This window comes from Euleptes europaea, chromosome 2 (assembly GCF_029931775.1).
Source record: "Euleptes europaea isolate rEulEur1 chromosome 2, rEulEur1.hap1, whole genome shotgun sequence".
Classification (NCBI taxonomy): Eukaryota; Metazoa; Chordata; class Lepidosauria; order Squamata; family Sphaerodactylidae; genus Euleptes; species Euleptes europaea.
In genome coordinates, this window is record NC_079313.1 from 119,545,752 (window position 1) to 119,569,989 (window position 24,238).

A 24,238-nucleotide genomic window follows, 5' to 3' on the forward strand; every position below is an offset into this window, starting at 1 on the left:
GATGCTGAGTTCTATTATCTGTAGTGCATTACTTTGTAGTGCAAAGTAAGGCTTCCAAGGCTTCCAGAAGATACTTTGGAAAGTTGCCAGCATTGGGGAGGGGGCAGCTTCACAGTTGAGGGGGTAGGTATCAACAGCCCATCTGTGTGCCCTTGGAGTTCTGACACGAAACAGTTGGTAGACTTCAGCCTGAGTACTTCCCTCCGAAGTGTCTGGGGTTGATGAGTAGGAGGAAGAGAATTTTCTAATAAACCATTTTGAAGTGCTGGCAAGATGTAACCCTTCTACCTAGTTTGCATACTGACAGCTAGGTATTTCAGCACAGCTCTTGCCTGCTGACTAGTTCATGGAAGCGCTGCTTGGATTGCTTCACTACAATTTGTGTCAAATTACTTCTGTAGGACTGAATCAGCAAGGGGCTTTCTAGGAAAGCTGTGTTGCAAGGGTACATTTATAGCAGCGAGATTACAATTGCTTATTTAATCTCCCTCCATATTAAGCAGCCATGCTAAGCAGCCAAACTAATGAAATGTAATCTGATTTTTAAAAAAATATCTGCAAGAACCAGAATATTGCTCTCCAACTTTCATGTCATTAAATCACAAGATGCAAGATACTATCTATCCCCTTAAAACTTCGCATTAAAGCTTTTGTCTGATCACCAGTGGTGGTTAACAGTGTACTTCTGTGGAAAAGAAATGGTTGGTTGCTGCATGCTAAATTGTGTTTTCATTCCATTAATCACAGTTAAGGTTGACGCTTCATTTTGTTGACCTGTGATTTGGCTACCAAGCTTTACCTGGTAGCGTGCAGTTTACAGTGCCGCTATTTTCATACTTTGTGATTCTTGTGGTTTCGTCTTCCAACTATTGACTGACTAGATGCAGAAGACGTTGCAACTGCATAAAGCCAGCAATCATAAAGCACGTCTGGTTAACTGAGATCAGTGCTACTTGTATTTAACTGCCTCACTGATGTGTGGCAATATTCCAGCATGGTGTAGTGGTTAAGAGCGGTGGTTTGGAGCGGTGGACTCTGATCTGGAGAACCGGGTTTTTCATGTACTGGCATGAAGCTACCTTATTCTGAATCAGACCCTTGGTCCATCAAAGTCAGAACTGTCTACTCAGATTCCTCACTCCTCCACATGAGTGACGGATGCTAATCTGGTGAACTGGGTTGGTTTCCCCACTCCTACACATGAAGCCAGTTGGGTGACCCTGGGTGAGACACACTCTCTCAGCCCCACCTACCTCACAGGGTGTATGTTGTGGGGGCGGGGCGGGAAGGTGATTGTAAGCCGGTTTGATTCTTTCTTAAGTGGTAGAGAAAGTCGGCATATAAAAACCAACTCTTCTACTTCCTCCTCATTAAAAAAATAAAGTAATATTCTTCACAATGGTGTAAAACAAATTACTAAATCTATACAGGAAATATTTTGGATCATTTCCAAGCAGAAGATGTCAGTGACAGTAGTAGGGCACTCCAAATATTACTGCTGCTTCCTGTCTGTATATTTTGTCATTCTTCAATGTTTAGCTCCCTCCACAAGGTCTCTAGAAAAGTGTCTGGGGATAATGAACATAAGAAGAGTCATGATGCATCAGACCAAAGACCCATCTAGTCCAGCATTCTATGCACCCAGTGGTCAACTAGCTGCCTCTAGGAAGCCCGCAAGCAGAATGACTGCAGTAGCATCTTCCTGCCTGTTGCTCACCAGCAACTGGTATAAAGGGGTATAGAGCCTTTAGTGGTACTGGAAGGAATAGATTTCCATCATGATTAGTAGCCATTGGTAGCCCCATCGTCCATAAGTTTGTCCAGCCCCTTTTAAAGCCTTACGAGTTGGCCGCCATCATCACAACTGTGGCAGCAAGTTCCACAATTTAACTGTGTATTGTGTGAAGAAGTATTTTCTTTTGTCTGTCCTGAATCTCCCACCCTTCAGCTTCAGTGGATGACCCTGGGTTCTAGTATTGTGGGAGAGAAGAAGAAGAGTTGGTTTTTATACCTCATTTTTCTCGACCTTTAAGGAATCTCGAACCTGCTTACAATTTACTTCCCTTCCTCTCCTCACAACAGGCACCTTGTGAGGTAGGAGAGGCTGAGAGAGTTTCGAGAGAACTGTGACTAGCCCAAGGTCATCCAGCTGACTTCATGTGTGTGAGAGGGAAACCCAACCCAGCTCACCACATTAGAGTCTAATGCTCTTACCCACTACACCACCCTGGCGGTCCCTGCTCACTTTCCATTCCATGCAAAAGTTTCTAGACCTCTGTTATGTCTCTCCATACTTGCCTTTTTTCTGAACTGAAACAGCCCTAAGCATTTTAACCAATCCTCATAGGACAGCTGCTCTAGCCCCTTGATCATTTTGGTTGCTCTTGGAAGTATCTATGGCATATATCTATCTAAATGCATACATATGAACATTGAACTGCCACACTGTGTGCACCGTAAAGCTTCCTGTATTGCAGATGTAAATGTATATTTTGAACCCTGATAGCATATTATCAAACAGTTATTTTTCAAATATATCTTTTAATGAAAAAGAAATCCCCAATTCACTTTTAAACAAATGGAGGATAAGCTTTATGCAGAGGAAGATACAGATGAATACAGTTCTCTTCAGATGTGTACTACTGTGTGGGAGGATTATTGGGCAGTTGGAATTCTTGTGTTAAAAGCACATCCCTGCATTCATGCACAAAATGTTGATGATGTTGTATTTAGTGGCTTAATGTTAAAGAATAAGGGAGACACAATTGGCCACAGCCTCTAAAGCAGGGGTGTCAAGCTCAATTGTTACGAGGGCCGGCTATGACTTAAATGTCTCTTGGTCAGGCCGGGCTGGCGGGCCATGCCTTGCCAGCCCAGATCGAGGTTGGGGGGTGGGGTTTGGCTGCCTCAGTTGGCTTGAGGGCCGGATAAGAGCTCTCAAGGGGGCGGATCTGGCCCTTGGGCCTTATGTTTTTAACACCCCGGCTCTAAAGGATTTCACTTAAGTGCTGGAAGAGCAATTTCCCAACCTGACAACTCATTTTAGTTTATTATTAAATTAGATTTTTTTAAAAATTGTTGCCTGAGCTCTTACCAGATTTTATGCAAACGGTTCACCAGAATGTGGTGGCCCATTATGATGCATGGGTAGTATTTATAACTGGAAGTGCTGGCATAGCTAAGTAGGGCATAGCTAAGCGAATACAGGAGAATAAGACCTCTTTTCATCTCAATCTAAAGATCCTTTGTATGAAATATTAAGCAGAATTCTTACAAAGGCAATGGGAAACGTACATCTAGATTTACTTATAAAGATTCAAGGGAAAAAGTGATTTGTCTCTTCTAAGCTCCCATTTCCTCCCAATTCACAATCGCATCTGTTGCCATATCTGTTTTTCCAAAATGATTCGAGCACATGAGGTTATTGCTATCTTGTGAGTCAACTCAAAAGTATACATATCTGAGCTTGGTGCTTGTTGTCTTTCAAGTTTTCTGTTACTTGACATAGATGAGTTAAAAATGCCACCTTATCGCAATGATGAGTTTTTAAAAACATTGGCATGGGGTTTAAATTCAAGTATCTTAGGACTCTGGAGACCATGAACGGATATCAGTTTCAGAAAACTCACTGTAGTTTGTCATGTTCCATTTCTTGGTTGCCGGCCCGTGACAAGGTTATACTTGAATCCCCTTTTCATGGGGTTACGGAGGATGGTATAAGAGGAACACCAGTAGTTTCATCCTCTCTTAAGTGGCAGTATGGCTAGACCCAAAGATGCTGTAGTTGAAGTGAAAGTAGGATATTGTGGTTAGGGAAGGCTGAGGTGTCGCTGCATAGGAGTTAGTGTGGCTACAGGATTTGAGAAGTAGTTCTGCCCTAGTTGTATCAGATTGCATGGTCTTTTCAGAGGCATTTCGTGTGCCTGTCTTTAGAGCACTATTTTTGATATTGGAGATCTGACTTGATGATCTGCTAAGAGAACTTTATGCTGCAAGCCGCAGTGTAAAATAAAACAGTTTGTTGGGCCGTGTATTAGTTCGGTTCTTGACAGGACTGGGTACAGTCTGCCGCGGTGTGTTTTCCATGAAAATCACCTTGACTGGGATTTGGCACTCAATCTCTATTATGTCTAAAGAGGCTATGGAAAACCAAGCAGACTTACACAACACCCGTAACAAGTCTTTTTATATTTCGTAAAAATAAATAAAAAATGGCTTCAGTTTAGTCTGCGTGGAAAATGATGCATTTGGCCCAACATCTTGTTTAATTGTCTTGGATGGCCTTTTAAAAGCTGAGCTTTACTGTTCATTTTGCACATGCAAGATCCCTGTCCTGGGATTTCTTCACTTTCCTTGCAACAGCTGTCTTTGGGTAGCTCCTGGAGCGACAATCCTGCAACTGCTTCCTTTTCGTTTCTCAACCTACACAAGGTTTTTGACATTTTCTTATGCTGTACACCTTTTGCACTGTGCCCCTGTTGTATGTAATGAGGCTTTGATTTATATTTTAAGGCAACCTTTTTATTACTTCAACTGAGTATTGAATGATTTGTTAGATGCAGAAGAGGTAAGCAACTGGAACAGAAGTTGGAGAGCTGTTTGTGACAGGTCTGAAATGGTGTTCCTGTCTTGATATCAAAAACGCATTGGGTACGAAGCGTCCTCTTTAAATCTGCAATGCCAGTACAGCTTGGTGATGACTCAAGGAAAAACTTGGCTTCTTATCTCAACCAGACATGTGTTGCCTTTAGCTATTAATACGCATTTATGCCGTGGTGGTGTGTTGAATATCGATGAACCAATGTGTTGTTCCAGATAGCCCTGTTTAACTGTCCTGCTTTCATTTAATGAACTTTTTGCAGTTAAAATATGCCAGTGTGGATCTAATTTGTTTTGGCAGCGACAGACTACTTAGGGTTGCACATCATGTCAAAGGGGTCTGGCAAACAGCATGGTTGCAGCCCAAACTTCTTACTGTCCAAGCCCATTTTGTATGGGTGATATATCTTTAGCCCGTGATATTTTCCTGCATCACTCAGAGGCAATCCTTAGTATGTTTAATCTAAAAATAAATAAATAAAATGTTTGTTCTCAACGGTTGCTATGTGCGCTTTCCAAAGAGAAATGAATTCCATGATAAGCCCAGCCACTTCCAGTGATTTTTATGAACTAACCAAAAAAAAAAAAAAGAGCAAAATATCTGTACTGAATTCAGGCTTCTCCTTGTAAACAGAGAACAGGTACTAATGTCTTTAATTTTTTTTCTTTTTCTAGGACATAAGACATAAAGCCGGTGACTTTCCTTGCAAAGTGGCCAAACTTCCCAAAAATAAAAATCGCAACAGGTACAGAGATGTCAGCCCTTGTAAGTATAATTTATTTCTAATAGGTTGATAACCTCTTATGAGGTTACTGATCTCATAAAATAGTTTTTTAAAAAATAAAGCTTTTATTATGTGTGAGTTAGCAGATGGGGAGGCTCGCAACCTTAACATGCCATAGTAAGTCAGCACTGGGTAACAAGGACTTGTACTCCAGTGATGTACAATGGCTTAGCCCAGTTTTAAGGTGTCATTACAATTATTTGATCCGTTGAATGGGACATCTGTGTCTGCCTGCCCCCTGCCAATTGATTTCACTCAACATCACTTATTTAACCAAACATTTAAAGGGACAGAGTAGATACTGGTTGAGTATCCCTTATCTGAAATGCTTGGGACCAGACGTTTTTCGGATTTTGGATTTTTTAAGATTTTGGAATATTTGAAGAAGGAGAAGAGTTGGTTTTTATATGCTGACTTTCTCTACCACTTAAGGAAGAATCAAACCGGCTTACAATCACCTTCCCTTCCCCTCTGCACAACAGAGGTAGGTGGGGCTGAGAGTGTGTGTCTCGCCCAAGGTCACCCAGCTGGCTGCATGTGGAGGAGTGGGGGAACGAATCCAGTTCACCAGATTAGCATCCACTGCTCATGTGGAAGAGTGGGGAATCAAACCCGGTTCTCTAGATCAGAGTCCACCTCTGCAAACCACTGCTCTTAACCACCACACCACATTGGCTCTCATATAAATAAATAAATATGTATATTTGCATATACATAATGAGATATGTTGGGGATGGGACCCATGTCTAAACACAAAGTTCATTTATGTTTTATAGACACCTTATGCACATAGTCCTTATGCAATTTTATACAATAGCTTTAGTAATTTTGAGATCCAACATGGTGTAGTGGTTAAGAGCGGGGGTTTGGAGTGGTGGGTTCTGACCTGGAGAACCGGGTTTGATTCCCCACTCCTCCACATGAGCAGCGGAGGCTAATCCGGTGAACTGGGTTTGTTTCCCCACTCCTACACATGCAGCCAGCTGGGTGACAGTGGGCTATTCACACTCTCTCAGCCCCACCTACCTCACAGGGTGTCTGTTGCAGGGAGGGGAAGGGAAGGTGATTGTAAGCCGGTTTGATTCTTCCTTAAGTGGTAGAGAAAGTCAGCATATAAAAACCAACTCTTGTGCATGAAACAAAGTTTGTGTACATTGAACCAACAGAAAGCAAAGGTGTCACTGTCTCAGCCACCCATGTGGACAATCTGTGGTTGTTTGGCATCATTCCTGACTCTGAATTTATATGCTACCGATAAGCAATTTTCCCTTGGGGAAGCTGAATAAACTGTCTGTTGTGCACCCGCATTTTGACTGCGACCCATCACGTGGGGTCAGGTTGGCATCATATCGGCTCTCAAAAAGTTTCAGATTTTGGATTTTCGGATAAGGGATACTCAACCTGTACATGGAGTTCTTCCATGGCATCCACTAGAACAGAGGTTCCCAAACTGTGCTCCAAGGAGCACTTGGTGCTCCGCAAAGCATCTCCTAGTGCTCCGTGAAGAGATTGGAAAGAAAAATACTACTTTCATTCGGTTTAATACGGTATATAGGTGCTAGGTGAAAATTAGTGCTCCATGACGAATTTCTCTCCTGAAAAGGGCTCCATGATTCAAAAATTTTGTGAACCTCTGGACTAGGGCACACCCAGCAGTTGTCTTATGCTACTTTTTAGACGTTTGGAAGACTTTTTAAAGGCTTTAGTGACATCATTTCTGTAGATGCAACTTGCAAAGAACAGAGCCCTTCTGTGTTCAAGTTGTTGGATAGGGAAAGGATGACGTGTAGATAAGCTGCTGTAAATGAGTTAAACGTATCCAAAGTTGAAGGGCTTGCTGCTTACTGGAATGAATGCCTGCTGCTATCTCATTTAGCTATTTTATGACTGTTTTCCTGCATCTGAATAATCCTATCAGGCATTTCAAGGAAAAGAGAGCTCTAGTCTGTGAAAGTTTATGACACAAAATCCTGTTGCCTTCAAGGTACCTCTAGACTCCTTTTTGCATATGTTGTAACATCCTAACATGGTTTTAATTTTGAAACTTTGAAAGTGGGGAAAAAACCCTGTTAGTTAGAACAATTCCAAGATAAGTTGCTTGATAGATTTTTTTTTATAGTTATCCAAAATGGCACAATTGGCTTATCAGATAACAAACTTTTGCAGTTGGACATTCGTACAATGCAGAGACAAAATTATGTGTGGGGCAATCATGGTTCACAAGCAAAGACAGATGAATCCAGTTAGTTCAGAGTTTTGCAAATCTTCAGTATATCCTTTATTCTTTCCTCCCGACCCTTCTTATACAGTCATTCCTCCCCAAATTTCACATGAATACATAAATATGGGCCAGGGTTCAAGGTCAGAGTCAGTTTTCATTCACAGGTTTGACCCACAGAATGTATGAAGTAGTAGTAATGTTTTAAAAGCGCCCTTGAGCTTGTTCAGGATGGCTTTTTTTTTTTTACCACTGATTAAACCCTGCCTCTTCCCATATATAGATAAAGTTTCCAGGCAGGAGTGAATCTGCTTTTAAAAAAAAATTATCTTGTGTCCACATCAAAAGTAAAATCTCAGTTTTCTGACATTCCTATTGATGCCTCTTTTTGATGTCTCAGTGTATCACGTTTGCACCCTGCCCCTGCTCCAAGATAGGAGACTTGTGACTGCCGTGTGCACACACAACACCTACATCTCACAAAAGGTTAAAAGAAGGAGGAGGTTGTCTGTGCACACAATAGTCACAAGTCTCCTATCTAAATTAAAACTGAAGATACAGTATCTTCATGTACTGGAAAACCTCTACAATCACTTAATAGGCTAAAAATCAGTTGAGTCTTCCAGGAAAACTCAATAGAAGCTGTAATGTTGCACATAATTTTGCTTACTGATCAGTTTTAGGGGTTCTTTTTGTGGTAACCACCATTGATTTTTGTTTGTTTTAGATGATATGGCTTCCAGTCAGTTTGGTTTTCCTGTAAAATGTGGGGATTCTTCTATATCTGGGTAGTCTAAATAGGGCAAACTTCAGATCTTTAAAAATGTAGTGCCGTTACTGCCAGAGTGGTTCGGATATTGATAACTGAATAGGTTAGGAGACACGTTAACTTGATAAAAGATATGACAATGTAGGCGAAGAGATTTAATTTCAGTCATTGGTATTCTGATCTCTTCCCTGAAAAATGTTCCTTTTTTAAATTAAGCGCAAAGTTCTTAAAATACATGTGCAATTCTAGTTTGACATAGAGCTGCCTTAAGACTTCCCAGAACGCAAATGAAATTGTAACATCTGTCAGTGGTATCATTGTATTAAACATCCATGCTCTGAAGCCCACTATTCCTTCAGTTCTTCCAGAATCATATTTAATAAATGCTGTTTTGTACTTGGTTATTTGAAAATGAAAGATGTTTAGCCATGGTTCTTGAGTACATTGGTCGTTGGTGTGAAATGAATATCTTACCAGACAGGTGTTCAACAGTGTTTTCTAATTGTCCGTTCTATAGTTGACCACAGTCGAATTAAGCTGCAGCAAGATGATAATGATTATATCAATGCTAGTTTGATAAAAATGGAAGAGGCACACAGGAGCTACATCCTTACACAGGTAATAGTGTGGTGGGGGGAGGAGGAAGAAGAGAAGATCAAATTACTTGCCTTTCTTTCCTTTCCCCCCCCAGTTTTGGATCTGAGTAGCCCATAATTTTAAAATAGAATGAGAGGGAAAGTACGATACACTTCTTTCTCCTGTTGTCCACTATTTTGCTACTGTTAGAATGTCTTTATAGCTGCTAGCACTTGGTACCTTTGTTGAAGTACTAATCAGCTTTACTGATATTACCTGGAAACCCATAATGTGTAGATGTCATAAATGAACATGCACACTTCTGGGAAACCTTGTCCAACTGGATGCTCCTTGTACTCCTAGTTAAGCAATAGCATTAATTATCATAACCTAACAGTAGCGGTAAGATAGAATATGTTGACCAAATCAAAGGCATTGGCTAAAATAAGGAGTAAGTGTGGAACTACTAGGTAAATTAAGGATTGATGGGGACTTCGTGTGGAAGGAGGCTACCATTGGACCTCATGAGATAAAGAACAGGGGGATTAGGGGAGGTCAATGAAATAATGGGGGATATGGCTATGAAAGAAGGCCTGTAAGTGGCTGGACCTGGGGTGGTTTCTGACACGGAGTATGCATTTCGAAGTCTTAGAATAATGTTATTTATAAACCACCTTTCTATTAAGCAGTGCTGCCTCCATGTCTTTGAGGATCAAGTCTGCTTACTTTCGGTCAGCACAATCCAGGATGTTATGCTGCCCCCTCTTTCCTGTTGATGATGGTCCCTGTTTTGGTCAGTTCAGCAACCTTCTTTTTCCAAAGCCATTTCCTTTTAATAGAATCCTTAGATGCTGGCATGGCATAGCATAGCGGCTCAGAAAATGACTTGTGTTTATGGAGTCCCTGGTTCAAATCTACAAAATTTATATCTCACCTTTCTGCTTTCACAAGGGCCACCAAGGTGGCTAAAAAATTAAAACATACATAATAAAATCACATTTTAAAACATTAAATCCAACCCCCGCCCCAAAACACAAATAATTAAAACAATTAAAACTAGAGCTAAAATACAAAGATATCAGAACAACAATTAAAACATTGGTCAGGAAGGAGAGATCATGGAGGAAGCTCCAGCTGAAACAAAGAAAGTCTTCACCCACTGGTGGAATATGGCAACAGAAGGGGGCAGACAAGTCTCCCTGGGGAGAGAATTCCATAGTTTTGGTGCTACAACCAAAACTCCCAGGATGCCACCCTCCTAACCTCAGAAGGGGGGGGTACCCAAAGCAGGGCCTCCAGAGATTACCATAGTTGGTTGGGTGGGTTTATAAGGGAGAACGTAAGAGAGTCCTTCAGGTTCACCATATGAAAAGTTCACAGGTGACGTGAGGTAAGCCACTCTGAACTCAACTTACAGGACTGAAGATTGTAGCATTAAACTAGAAACACAACAACCCAACAATATTAAAGGTACCTTTGCCCTCGCTTCAGAATTTACAGTGCAATCCTCTTTCCCAAGAGTAAGTCCCATTGAATAAACCTGAGTAGGATTCTAAGTAGACATGCTTAGGATTGCCCTGAGACATGCATTCTGCATGGATAATGCTGTTAGCTGTTTAACCGAATGCGGGCCAGCACACGAGATCAACATTATGCCTCGGAAACACCCAGAGGACTACTTTTAAACATGAAAAACTGGAGGCAAAGTCTGACAATATTTTTTTAAAGGTGTAAATAAGGCCTACATAGCTCGGGGGGGGGGTTTCTAGCAAAAGATAAATGTTCAGCAAAAGTAAAATTCACTTAGTGCTCCTTTAATAAATAAAAGGGGACCTGCAAGGGGAAATCCCATATCCTCCCACTGAGCCACCCCACCCCCCGTGCTGTCTTCATTGTCCCTCGTTTGCCAGCTCCTATTTCTCCTACACTTCTCTCTCACAATATCCTGTTTGGATTTTGCAGCCAAATCTGGGTGGCCCTTCATTGTATGCTCGTTGAGTTGAAACCAAGCGTGTGAGACCTCTTAGCCTGACCTGTGTTTGGGTCCCCTTCCCCCTCCCCTTCAATCTTCTCCCTTGCATCAGCAGAGGCCATACGCATCGGGGATTGTTAAGTGACCGGGTTGCACGCTATTTGGATCCTGCGACTGAGGAATCAGTGGCAGTGCACACCCAGATAGCTATTAAGGTTCCCCAGCATCTGCCAATGTGAAGGTGGTGTGTGTGTTTTTTACCCCTGTGCATTCATTTCTGCAGTTCTGGGGGTCACAAGAAAAGCACATACAGGTTTTCGTTAAATTTTCGAGGAAAGGTTCACTTTATTCTTTGGCTCTGCAAAGATCCTTGGAATTTGACAGAAGATCTTTGGAGCGATTCCTCAGGAGTAAAAAAGGGGAAGCTGAGGGGAGCTTTCATCTCTATGTCAGACTTCACTCTGGGACAGCACGGAGTCACAGATAGGGTTGCTGAGCAATAAGTCAGATAAACGATTGGAACACCAACGTGACATAAGCAGTAGTAAAGCCGAGGCATTGTAGTTGCTCAGCTCATCATACTGGAAGTGTTGTAATGTTGGGAGCGAGTCATGTGTCCATCTCCAGTAAAACAGGAGTTAAGGGCCTAAAATGCTCGGTGCCTGATTTTCTGTACTCCTCCAGTTGCGGAAGTGTTAGTTTTAAGTTCATCCTTGGCAATTCAAGTCCCTCTGGCTCCGATTCCTGGCAATAGCTATTCTTGATTATTTATTTTAACTGCTAGAGGATAAGACATACATTCAGCTGATATTAAGCATCAGCTGTGGTCTAATGGAATTGACATTCGGCCACTCGGCAGTCCGCCATGCTTTTTTTTTCTCCTTCCAAGGGTCGAGTCGCTGTACTTGCAAGCCTTGTGGGAGCGACCCCATCTCTGGGTAACGCTTAAATCCTGGCTAAATTTTTTGTAGATACGTTTTAATACCTTGGGCATTATGGACTGATCTGTGAGAGACTGGTGGGAAAGGAAGAACCTTTGACCTAGAAGAGAGGCTACTTTGAAAGTGGATAGGGTAAACATCTAGCAGGAGCAGCAAACGCTTCCTGACCTTCCATTCTATACCAGTGCAATGGCAAGACTTTTCATGAGATGCTAAACTTCCCAGCGGGTCATTCTTATGTCCCCCCTTTCCCTGCAAATCGCAAGTCCCCACCGATTGGACAAACATCTTAAATTGATCTTGTAGAGCCGCATACTCATCCTTTCCGGGCAGGTTTTCCCAGAACTACTCTTTCTCATTTCCCCTCTGGTGAATAAGGACCTTGAGCTCTTTAAGTGTGTGCATAGAAACAAATGTGCAGAATAAAGCATTCATTTTTGGCAACTTTGCAGTAGAGGAAAAGAAACCACTTAAAGGAATTACGCTGCTTTTCATATACCTAAAGACAGAAGCCACCAACTGTGTTTGAGTTTAGAACTAGATAACTGTTGCTAGGCTACTCTGTGAACTTGTATGCCACAATAAGCGCTGCTTATTCTTGAAGGTTCTGTATCTTTGCAGGGTCCTCTGCCAAATACTTGTGGTCACTTTTGGGAGATGGTTTGGGAACAGAAAAGCCATGGTGTTGTCATGCTCAACAGAGTGATGGAAAAGGGATCAGTAAGTATTATGTGTATGTATGTGCATGTGCTCCGGGCTTGTAGGCACACATATATATATATTTTAAAAACTGGCAAATATAATCCTCAAGAAATGCATTTTAAGAATTTGTATCCAGTAGTGTGTCTGCCTAAAGCTAAGAAAAAAATAGAATAGACTTTGGTTAAGTCACGTGGGAATAAGACGGAATACACCAAGTTCTCAGTTTGTGCTGTGAGTACGGTATGACCGCACTGCAACCCAGTTCAGGAATATTATTTACTTAACTTCTCTGCTTTGTCAGCATTTGGGTATAGTTAGACTGAGCATATTTGTTTGGGCTTCATCCCACTCAGTCCTGGTTTTTAGTTAGTTCATAGATGAGCAGTAAGGTATTAAAGCCAGTGCTATGCTGAAAAGGAGCTAACTTTCATGACTGTTTTATGAACAAACTCCCCTTCATCTCCAGTGATTCCGGGGAAGGACAGAAGGGGGTATTTTTAGAAAGGAGTGAAATGTGAGTACAGTAGTGGGCATTTCTCAGGAGGGAAGGCAGCATGCTATAGCCCGATCTCATCGGAACTGGGAAGCTAAGCAGGGAGACCTCCAAGGAACACTCTGCAGAGGAAGGCCATGGCAAACCACCTCTGCTTCTCACTTGCCTTGAAAGCCGCTTGCTGGAGTCGCCATGGGTCGGCTGTGACTTGACGGCACTTTACACACACACGGTGGGCATTTCTGGAGGTTTCTTTTAATCCAGACATTGATGCTCATCTGCTTTCCTTCTTAAATGTAGATTTTTATACACCATGGAGCTACAAAAAGGAGTTTAAGCAACAAGGGCTTAGTTTGTCCTCTCCACATAGTCAATTCCGATTGGCTGCGGTCAGAGGTCAGTGACCCAATTGCATCATTGGTTTGCTCCCGGATTGGCTGGGATCACTTAGGGAAGAAGCCATTTCCAGTTTTTAAAAAAGCATGCTAATACTCTGGCACCAGTTTATTAAGCATCAGTGGCTGCACGATGGCATAATGGGCAGGGTGGGATCGCCAGGTCCCCTTCATGCCATCTGTGCTTTGCTGCTAGTTTTAAAATATACATCCTCTTGCTTTGACGCCCCTCTTTATACCGTCAAGAATGGTATGGCTAGGATGTTATAGACAGGACCTTTCCCCCTGGGAACCTGAGGAGGAATCAAAAGACCATGTTGTGACATTCCCTCCCTCTTTCTGGTACCTCTGAAAAGCAGATATTCAGTGTTTATAGCAGTTGTGCCCAGAAACACTAGTCGTGGTATGGGGGAGTCTTGTACTAAAAAATCTTCTACATTTTACAACGGAAGCCAATCTGAAATGCAGTGGGTTGGTTGTCAGGTATTGATTTTTCACAGCATTTGCTTTTAAAAAGTAGGTGGGTGAGTGTGTGTTTAACCGTTTGGAGTTAGTGTGATAGAGTTGAAAACTTGCTTCGAGGCATATTTTCCAAAACCGTGTGTCCCTTGTATCCTGAGATGCCCATTTTATCTGAACTCCCTGAGTGGGAAGGTCAGGAAAGGGCAAACAGACTTGAAAAACAGCCCCCCTTCCATTCTTAATCCCTCCCCGCTACAGCAGGCATGAAGCACAAGAGGACGTCAAGCATATTCTAGGTCACACAAGGCAACAGTGTGACCCAGCAAACCTGGCCACGACCCCACATTATGGGTACATCTGAAACTGTGCCCCAGGACACAGTTGGGGAGGGGCTGTGGCTCAGTGGAAGAGCTTCTGCTTTGCATGTGCAAGTTCCTAGGTTCAATCCCCGTCATCTCCAGTTAAAAGGACCAGGCAGTAGGTCATGTGAAAGACCTCTGCCTGAGACCCTGGAGAGCAGCTGCCAATCTGAGAAGACAATACTGACTTTGATGGACCAAGGGCCTGATTCAGTATAACTCAGCTTCATGTGTTCTACAAGGGGAGGAGCTGTGGCTCAGTGGTAGAGCATCTGCTTGGCATGCAGAAGGTCCCAGATTGAATCCCCGGCATCTCCAGTTAAAAGGACCAGGCCGTAGGTCATGTGAAAGACCTGTGCCTGAGACCCTGGAGAGCTGCTGCCAGTCTGAGTAGACAGTACTGACTTTGATGGACCACAGGTCTGATTCAGTGTAAGGCAGCTTCATGTGTGACCTTCTGCAGTGCATTGGGACTTCCCTATTGTCCGTGACTTCTTCGAGCCTTTTTTTTATTCTTACCGCAGACTATTGAGAAGGAGAGTGGTGGTGGAGTGCTACCGTCAGCCCCTCACTAGAGACAGGTCTACTCCAGTTACCTTTGGGCAGACATTACATGTACAGAGTAGTGGCATTAGTCTGGGAGCACTCTTGCCAGGTTCGATCCAAACATACTGAACTCCTCTCCAGATTCAAGCTGTCAAAAAGAAGTGGTTCTTTGTAGCAGAACTGCAAACGGCGATTGGCTGTCCCCTCGATGTCATCAAGCAACCTGTTTTTTTTTGGGGGGGGGGAGGGAAATAATCACTGCACTTAAAAAAAAACCCTGTAAAAATTAAATAAGGCAATGAATGAATAGATGAGAGCATGGGAGGGGAAATCCCATTCCCCCTCCTCACTGGTCCCTGTTTTCTCCAGTCTTTTCTGCCTCTTTTGGCCACCTGCCCAATTGTTCATTTCTGCCACCATCCCTAAGCCACCTGATTAGCAGTCCCTTAAAAAAAAACAAAAAAACAATGTGTGCAACATCAGATTTCTGCATTCCGACATGTTAAGCAGGTGCTTTTTCATCTCATCTGTACATGCAGACATCACTTGTTACTTTGTGAGATTATTAGTCACCCCCTTCTTTTTACTTTTAATTTAAAAAAATTGCAAACCGTGGCATTACCAAATTTGCAGAAACACGTAGCAAGCCAGCACGGTGTAGTGGTTAAGAGCAGAAGATTCTAGTCTGGAGAACTGGACTTGATTCCCCACTCCTCCACATGAAGCCTGCTGGGTGACCTTGGGCCAGCCACAGTTCTCTTAGAGCTCTCTCAGCCCACACAGTGGCAGGCAATGGCAAACCACCTCCGAAAGTCTCATGCCTTGAAAACCCCACCAGGATTTGCCGTAAGTCAGCTTTGACTTGACAGCACTTTCTACCACAGAAACTTGTACCCTAGCCCTGGTATGCCCCCCCATCAGGATTTTTGATCTGCATGGGAGGGTCACTCTTTGCTACTAGACATATATCGACAGACATACAGATTGGTTTTGCTGTCAAGTCACAGCTGACTTATGGCGATCCCGTAGGACTTTCAAGGCAAGAAACATTCGGAGGTAGTTAGCCATTGCCTCCCTCCGCATTACGACCCTGGTATTCCTTGGAGGTCTCCCATCCAAATACTAGCCAGGGTCAGGACTGAGAGGGTGTGACCGGCCCAAGTTTACCCAGCAAGTTTCCATGGCACGAGTGGGGATTTGAACCTGAGTTTCCCAGGTCCTAGTCCGTCACTTGAGCCACTACGCCACAAGATTTCTGGCTGTCAATAATATGGCTGTCTTCACCCTTAAAGGTATTGCCAGACATGCGTACCCCTTATTTCCATTCTGTAACGCTGTATTGATATGTTTCAGTAAATGACCTATCTAGAGGCTAGCACTTTTTGGAAGAATTGGTCACTGGTCCTCTTCTAAGGGGTGAGGGATTGGTGTTCCTTACACTATGGAGGAAAGGTTTCTCTCCGCCAGGAAGACTATTCGGAAGTAATCTTTGGCTTGCTGAATGGACGTTTCCGGGTTTACATTAATACGAGTAGTGAAGCAAATCTAAAAAGAGAGAAGTACGGTAACCACAGGCTCAGCCATTCCTCCCTCTCCCATCCACCCCCATTTACCCTTTCTCCACTGCCAGTAAGCACGAACAAAGCAAAGAATTATTACGATCCCCTGGGGCAGGCTGCAAATGCTTCTTGAGAAACTGTTGTGGGGGGATACTCAGTGGGAACTTGGCAAATCTTTATTTGCCAAGCCATTGGGTGCAGTTACTGTACACAGAGAAAACTGTTCCTTACATAACTGTAATTAAAAATGTGACTTTGGGAAATTATAATTTCTTGCTATATCCAGCAGAGTCCTGCTGTTTGGGAGTTAAAGGAAGAAAGACATTGGTACCTCTGTAATGGGCTGAACTACACAGGACTCAGTCATTGTCTCTGCATAAAATGCTTTTAGGGCTGGTAGCCTGTTGCCTGAAACTCTTTGTGATTCACTCTGTTTTCAGTGCTATAAAAGATCTCCAGCATTACCATCCGATTCATAATGTCTTTTGATCAGTAATTAAAGAGATGTAATAACCCATGTTTTTCTTTCTGTTTTTTCTCCCGTTTGACAATAAGACTCTGAAAATGTAACATTAAAAATAACATTTCCCTCTTTGTGCGTCACTGATAGTCAGAGAAAAGGTGTTGAATTCTGCAGAGATGCAGTTCTCATCTAGCATGTTTTTGGTGGTCACAACTGTAGATTTCCCCATGTTCCTATATTAACTCCATGATTCTTTAGTTAGGTTTCTCCTCGAGCTCTGGATACCTTCTTTGTACAGTTTATACCATGTAAAGCATTCTAATGAGGCAAGCACTGGATTTCGTAGGAAATTATTACTGAGAAAATTACTATGATCAGTCAAGATCTTAGGTAATTGGAATGCTTGCTAGCTCCAATTTTCAGTTAGAATAAAACATATCCTTTTAAGCTATCCCATATGGCTTCAAAATGATCTCATAAGACTGGGATTTTTGGAGGAGGGGATTTGGTGAACTGGACAACTCAGTTGCAGTTGTCTTTTGCTTCCAAATTAATGGGTAAAGCTTTGTGCGTGTTAAGTTTCCAAGTTTTGTTTAAATGACCATGTTTTGCGATCCCAGAAGAGTTTGAGAAAGCTGGTACCTAGTGATATATCTATGAAATTGGAAGTCTTTTCTTTGTGCTAAGGTATTGGGTTGCTGTTGTCAGGAGTGGTATTCTTCAATGATCACTTGGATTTCTCCCAGGGATTGATTTTGTGTGTGTACATTTTATCTCTCCCCGGTAGTGTTGTATCAATGATAATAATGTTCTACAGTTCTCCTTAATGATAAATAAGCAACCTGTGAATAGCCCTGTGCTCTGTTTTATTTTATTTTTATCTGTAGATAAAATGTGCACAGTACTGGCCACAAAAAGAAGAGAAGGAAATGCTCTTTGAAGACACAAACTTGAAGCTCATCTTGATATCAGAAGATATAAAATCCTACTATACAGTACGGCAGTTACAGTTGGAAAACCTGACAGTAAGTTACGGGAAAGCCGATGTTGTCGAATGGCACCGTGTTTCCCTATTTCTATTTTGGTTTCAGTGACTCACTGGCCGTTGCTTCAAGAGACCCAAGACGCTGATATAAAAATCTGTGGCCTTGATCTTGGAGCAAATTTCATTCTTGCATTTGATCAGACGGTGTGCTGAATAAATGGAGGCAACCATTCTCTGCTCATTTTCTACTGTGTCTGATATTGATGCAGTTAGAAATGCAAAATTACAGTATTCTCTTTCAAGAAACTTAATACTAATAAGATAAGGCTTTAGTGTTTCAACCACAATTTGCAAATGGCGAGTTACGAGATGAACATTTAAGGAGACCGAATTGCGTCAATACCTCAAAGTTCAGCTGTTCTACGTTCCAATGACTTGGTTCAATTGGAGCATTTCCACAGACAGAAGGATTTCTGCCCGCTTTCCCTGCTTGGGCTGCCTTGGGAAAGGGGAGACAAGAAAGTCACGCTCTGTGGGTGGAGATCCTTCCATCTGTGGAAATTCTATTCGTTTATTTATTTACTTTATAGGGCCTCCTTTCTCAGTGAGACTCAGGGCAGATTAGACGGTATAAAACAGTGCAGTCAAATAGCATGAGACTTCTGATAAGCAGTGCAGTAGGAATAGGATTACAAAAATTAGAAGCGGAGCTAAAAAAAAAAGGGTGTCAGACACGATATGTCAAACCATGCAGAAAATGGAATGTCAAAAGTAGGAGCCCATGTAATGAGAACAGGAAAACACTTACAAGAAACAGATAATACATACCATACATTGTGGCATAGACTGCAGTTCTGATCTCCCTATAGAAGCACTTTCCTGAATCATTCCATTGTCTTTATGGATACTGCTACAGAGTGCAGTGTACAGTGTTCCGATTTGGCTCCAAGTAAGTTCTTAGTAAGATCTGTCTGACTTCCATCTTAAAGCTCATCTTTCAAATCTATCAAAGATCTATCATCTTTGAATCCGGTGAACCTTACTTCCAGGTCAGCATGTTCAGGATTGTAGTCTTAGGATTGAATGGCATGTTTAGCAGCAGTGACTGTTTTTTATTTAGTTAAGGCAGGTTTTAACCAAAGAAAGTTGAGGGGAACTTAACAGAATATTAAAATAAAATAAAATATGCAGAGTTAAAACAGTAAGGCTTGGATCCTATGCTTTAGCTTTACATGTGCTTCTCTCTGGGCACTGCGGAGGCGATCCTCCTCTCCAGAGTTCTCTTTCTCTTGCTCTAGCTACTGCCTTTTGCATAATTCCTGTGTTTTTCGATGAGCCCCAGAGGGAAGCACACATGGTGCAAAGGTATAGGATCAAGCCTAAATATACTGTTCTTTACAGCAAGCAGTGAAGTACTAAAATTAAAGCATGAGTAACTGAAAACCACAGCAGCCTAGGACAAGGAGGAGTATCAATAAAGTAATGATCAATAACAGTCTTCACCTGGTACCTACCACTCAAGGGAGAATTGTACAATAAAGTCATCATCACACACATAGTGCAGTGTAGAGAGCCGGCGTGGTGTGGTTAAGAGCGGTGGACTCTAATCTGGAGAACCGGGGTGGATCCCCCCACACACACGCACACACACACACATGAGCAGCAGACTGTAATTTGGAGAACCGGGGTTGATTCCCTACTCCTGCACATGAAGCTTGCTGGGTGGCTTTGGGCTAGACACAGTTCTCTCTGAATTCCCTCAGCCCAACCTACCTCACAAGGTGTCTGTTGTGGAGAGAGGAAAGAGATTGTAAGCCGGTTTGATTCTCCTTAAAGAAAGGTGGGAAAAGTTTGCATACAAAAACCAACTCTTCTTCACACACACACACACACACACACACACACAATTCTCTGTAGTGGGCAGCCACTTTGTCTATGTATGTATGTGTGTGTATCAGAGCCTCTGGTAGAGATGTGAATAACCAGGTAGGTATTATGGGAACAGGCAATCCTCAAGGAGCCACAATCCCAGGCTGTTTAGAGCTTCTTGCATCTTATATTCAGTGCCTTTGCAAACATGAGCACTCAATGCTGCTGAGGCCATTCCTCCTTACTTTTTGTAGTACAAGGAGAGCGTGTACTTTGGATAAAATATACCCCAGTATTTTCATGTCACTAACTGGAGGTGGGGAAAATTTATTTACTTTGATTATACCCCACTTTTCTCCCCTCTGGGAGGGACCCAACGTGTTTTACAACATTCTCCTCTGTTTTATCCTCACTACAATCCTGTGAGGTAGGTTAGGCTGAATCTGGCCCAAGATCACTCAGCAAGGCTTCATGGGAAAATGGGGATTTGAACCTGGATCTCCCAGATTCTAGTCTGGCGCCACACTGGCTGCTAGCAGCTTGCCTGTATTTTTCCAACTTTCCTAGATTTTTTTTTATTTATTTTTTTACTATGGGGAGGGCATTCACCCATGTCCTACAGCAGGAGTTCCCAAAGTAAAATTGAAAATGCCTTGGGTAATTCCTCATTTTGGGACATAAACTAACTGGTGGCAGTAGGACTCCTTGCAGTAAACTCCTTTGAATGCAACATCGGTTGTGAGTGTTTAGCTATACAAACATCAGCCTCGTAAAAGTTCTTCAAAAATTGTGTTGGGTGTAATATTCTGCTCAATGGCAACTTTAATAAGGATTGTGAAAATATGGGGAATGTCAGATTCCTAATGAGCAAGCATTTAGGCAGATCATAAGAAGGAAGATATCTTGTCCATCTTCTGGACATGGAGTAGGGGTCACGGGGTGTGGGGGGGGAGGTAGTTGTGAATTTCCTGCATTGTGCAGGGGGTTGGACTAGATGACCCAGGTGGTCCCTTCCAACTCTATGATTCTGTGATCTTAATAACATCACTAAAATGTTTTGCAGACACATGAAACCAGAGACATTCTGCACTTTCACTATACAACGTGGCCTGACTTCGGAGTCCCCGAATCTCCAGCTTCATTCCTCAACTTCCTGTTCAAAGTGAGAGAGTCGGGGTCGCTGAGCCCCGAACACGGACCCGTTGTAGTGCACTGCAGCGCAGGAATCGGGAGATCGGGAACGTTCTGTTTGGTTGATACTTGCCTTGTCCTGGTAAGAACCATTTGCTTGTAGGTCAATGCAAAGGAAATTTGGGAAGCCGTCTAGTATAATAACCAAGCGGCTCAGTTGGAGTGGTCTGAGAGCTGAACGTTTCTTTCAGAAACTTTAGTGAGCCATTTCTGCAGGGGAGGTGGTTTGGACTTCTGTCCTAATTCTACTATTAACACTGTCCCAGCTTTGAAGCCTGCTGGGGTGGCAACCGTCTATGTGTCGGGTATCATGGATAGCATGGGTACTCCACATGGAGGCTACGCAGTTCTCATGGTTTTTCACCCTCCTAAAAGAGAGGGGCAGCACCTAAAGGAGTAGTGTGATCAAATCATTGTTAAAAAGCTGCCCATGGATCTTTCAAGTGCTATGGAGAATCCCATTTCCCCCCAGTAGTAGTACATTTCCACTTCAAATCCTAGAAGGAACCAAGCTGTCAGTGAGGTTTGTTGTTAGCAGACTAACAGTCTGTCTTCCCACTCTGCCCCGGTCCGCCGTCTGTCTTGTTTCAATAAATGTCACTTCCCTTGCCAGTGGAACTGTGAAAGTCTAGAGTTCTGTCTTTCTTAAATCCAAGTACTAGTTTCCTTCATGTTCATGTTTTTGCAATGACTTTGAACAGTTTCCCCCAGCTTATAATTTAAGAACATAAGAAAAGTCATGCTGGATCAGACCAAGGCCCATCAAGTCCAGCAGTCTGTTCACATAGTGGCCAACCAGGTGCCTCTAGGAAGCCCCCAAACAAGACGACTGCAGCAGCACCGTCCTGCCTGTGTTCCACAGCACCCAATATAATAGGCACGCTCCTCTGATGCTAGAGAGAATAGCTATGCATCATGACTAGTATTCATTTTGACTAGTAGCATGGATAGCCCTCTCCTCCATGAACATGTCCACTCCCCTCTTAAAGCCTTCCAAGTTGGCAGCCATCGCCACATCCTGGGGCAGGGAGTTCCACAATTAAACCATTTCAGTGCACTCTTTGCTGCCACAGAGCTAGAGCGATGCAGAAGAATCTCATTCTGTGCCCCTCACTCTCTCCCCAATCCCAAGCACACTTGCTTGGAAGGAAGTTGTAAGCGCAGTCAAGAAAATTTACTTGCAAGGTACAGAGGACCGGGTTACTCTCAGAAGACTGTGTGTCGACTGGCCACCAAATACTTTTGACAGGTCTCGGTATGTTACGCACTTCTGAGATTGTATCGCTGAAGGCAAGGAGTTGGATCTGCCAATGCACAGCCAGCAAAAGGTGCTGGTTTGTTTCCCACCTTCTCCCCAGCAACCCCCTGTGAATGCCAAAAAGGTGATACTGGGGTTTGGGAAACCTGTGTGGACAAAAAGCCAAGCTAAATGAGCGGCTGCAGTGTGGAGGTGGGAGTAGGCAAAATTGGTTCTTTACCTGTTCCGCTAGCATAAGAAGACCTGCTCTCTTAAGTGAGAGAGGTAATTCTGTCTATTGTCATCCCCACCAATAGCAAACCCTTGTTTTATGTGGTCTGTCCACACAGATTCCCCACCCCAGCCCCTCTTATTTAGGGCTGCAGCAGGGAGGAGAAGGCAGGAAAAACTCACCAGCATCTTCCATCTGGGAGTGCATGAGATTGTGGAAATCATTTTTAACCTTTCCCCTGCCTCCTATGTTCTAGCCCCTCTGGCTATGTTTATGACTGTACCTGATGCATCTTGAAAAGCCAATGGAAAGCTGAGCCAAGGTTTGGAAAAAGAAAAAGGGTGTTTAGTAATTGTTGTGCCTCTTCCTGTGACTTTCACGGGGTTGCAGTTTGAGTTTTCTTGTTGCATAATCTGGACCATCTTGAAGCAGTTAGGACAACGACAGCACGGACGGGGGGAAATGACAACATCGACTGATGTCCTTGAACTGATAAAGGTTCAAGTAACCTGTGACCATTTCAGGTAGCTTAGGTGCCACGATACAAACTTCTTCTGGCGAATTCTGCAAGCGAATAGTCGTTCTGTTGCTTTGGAGGTGCGAGCAGAGCACAAGCTCAGCATCTCACCTTTTTTCTGTTCAGATGGACAAAAGGAAAGACCCTTCTTCTGTCGACATCAAGCAGGTTCTCTTAGAAATGAGAAAATACAGAATGGGGCTCATACAGACTGCCGACCAACTTCGTTTTTCTTACTTGGCAGTTATAGAGGGAGCAAAATTTATTATGGGAGACTCGTCTGTGCAGGTGAGTGTTGCTTCGTATCAGGCTGTCTTTAGAACAGCGTATGGCCTGGCGCGGTGTGTGTTGAGGGTTATTCGCAGTCATGAGGTTCAAAGGATCCCAGAGACAATAAAAGTCCAGCTCTTTCTCCTGATGAGATGGGTCTGTACGTTCAGCTGCAGCAAACAGAGCAACGTAAACTAAATTACAGGGTGCCACGTGAAGGGTTTTCCAGATTGTAATTTCAAAACAGTTCACATTGATTTACAGCTCCGGGGCAGTGAGATATGTCAGGATGCCAGCTCCTGCCCTGATCCTCCAGGGACTCGTTTTCTGAGTCTACTAGACACCCCCACCATTTGAAAGGGTAACTCTGGCCATTTAAAAACACGAGTCCTGTCAGAGCTCGGCTGAATGACACACTTTTTAAAAAATTTTTATTATTTTTATAATAAGAAAAAAAACCAAATTATACAAATCATAAAAAAACCAGAAAAAAACATAAATACAGAAATACAAAAAGAGCACTTATACAACCGTCAAAATTACACCATATAATATAAACTGTAAAATACACAGTGCTCTAATACCCACCACCCACCTTAACAGTGTAGTCCCACCACCAATAGACGTCCGGAGAAGTGTTTTGACAATATTTAAAATTACCTTATACTATTATTATTATAAAAAACATTTCATTTTATGTATAATTCATTAACTATACTTGTAAAATTCATTTTCGCCAGTTTATCCCAAAATGCGATGGCCTTTAACCATGTTTTTTTAAACTCTTCCATATCTTTACAGTGTAAAGAATCTGTAAGTTTGGCCATCCGCATATACATCCACAATTTCTCTCTCCAGTCCTTAATTGTGGGTTTATTTACTTGCTTCCAGTTTTTTTGCTATTATAATTCTTGCTGCCGCAAAACTGCATTGACATATAACTCTATCACATCTATCCATATTGTCTTTAGGGATTCCCAATAAACAAAAAGCAGGATCTTTTTTTACTTTTTCTCTTATTTCATTAGTGATTGTAAATTTGTATTCCCTCTTCCACAAGTTTTCCCATATTTCCAAATCAATATTATAACCTAACTC

General features: G+C 42.7%; 1 protein-coding gene across 1 annotated transcript in view; it reads left to right on the plus strand.

Moving 5' to 3' along the window:
- The window catches only part of PTPN1 (protein tyrosine phosphatase non-receptor type 1), a 100,310-nt gene that overhangs the window by 65,991 nt on the left and 10,081 nt on the right, over nucleotides 1-24,238 (plus strand). Inside the window, exons 2-7 of the mRNA XM_056844426.1 lie at nucleotides 5,275-5,365; nucleotides 8,889-8,989; nucleotides 12,482-12,580; nucleotides 17,727-17,864; nucleotides 20,757-20,966; nucleotides 22,997-23,158. Of these exons, the coding sequence (XP_056700404.1) occupies nucleotides 5,275-5,365; nucleotides 8,889-8,989; nucleotides 12,482-12,580; nucleotides 17,727-17,864; nucleotides 20,757-20,966; nucleotides 22,997-23,158 (801 nt within the window). The remainder of the gene's footprint in view (nucleotides 1-5,274; nucleotides 5,366-8,888; nucleotides 8,990-12,481; nucleotides 12,581-17,726; nucleotides 17,865-20,756; nucleotides 20,967-22,996; nucleotides 23,159-24,238) is intronic.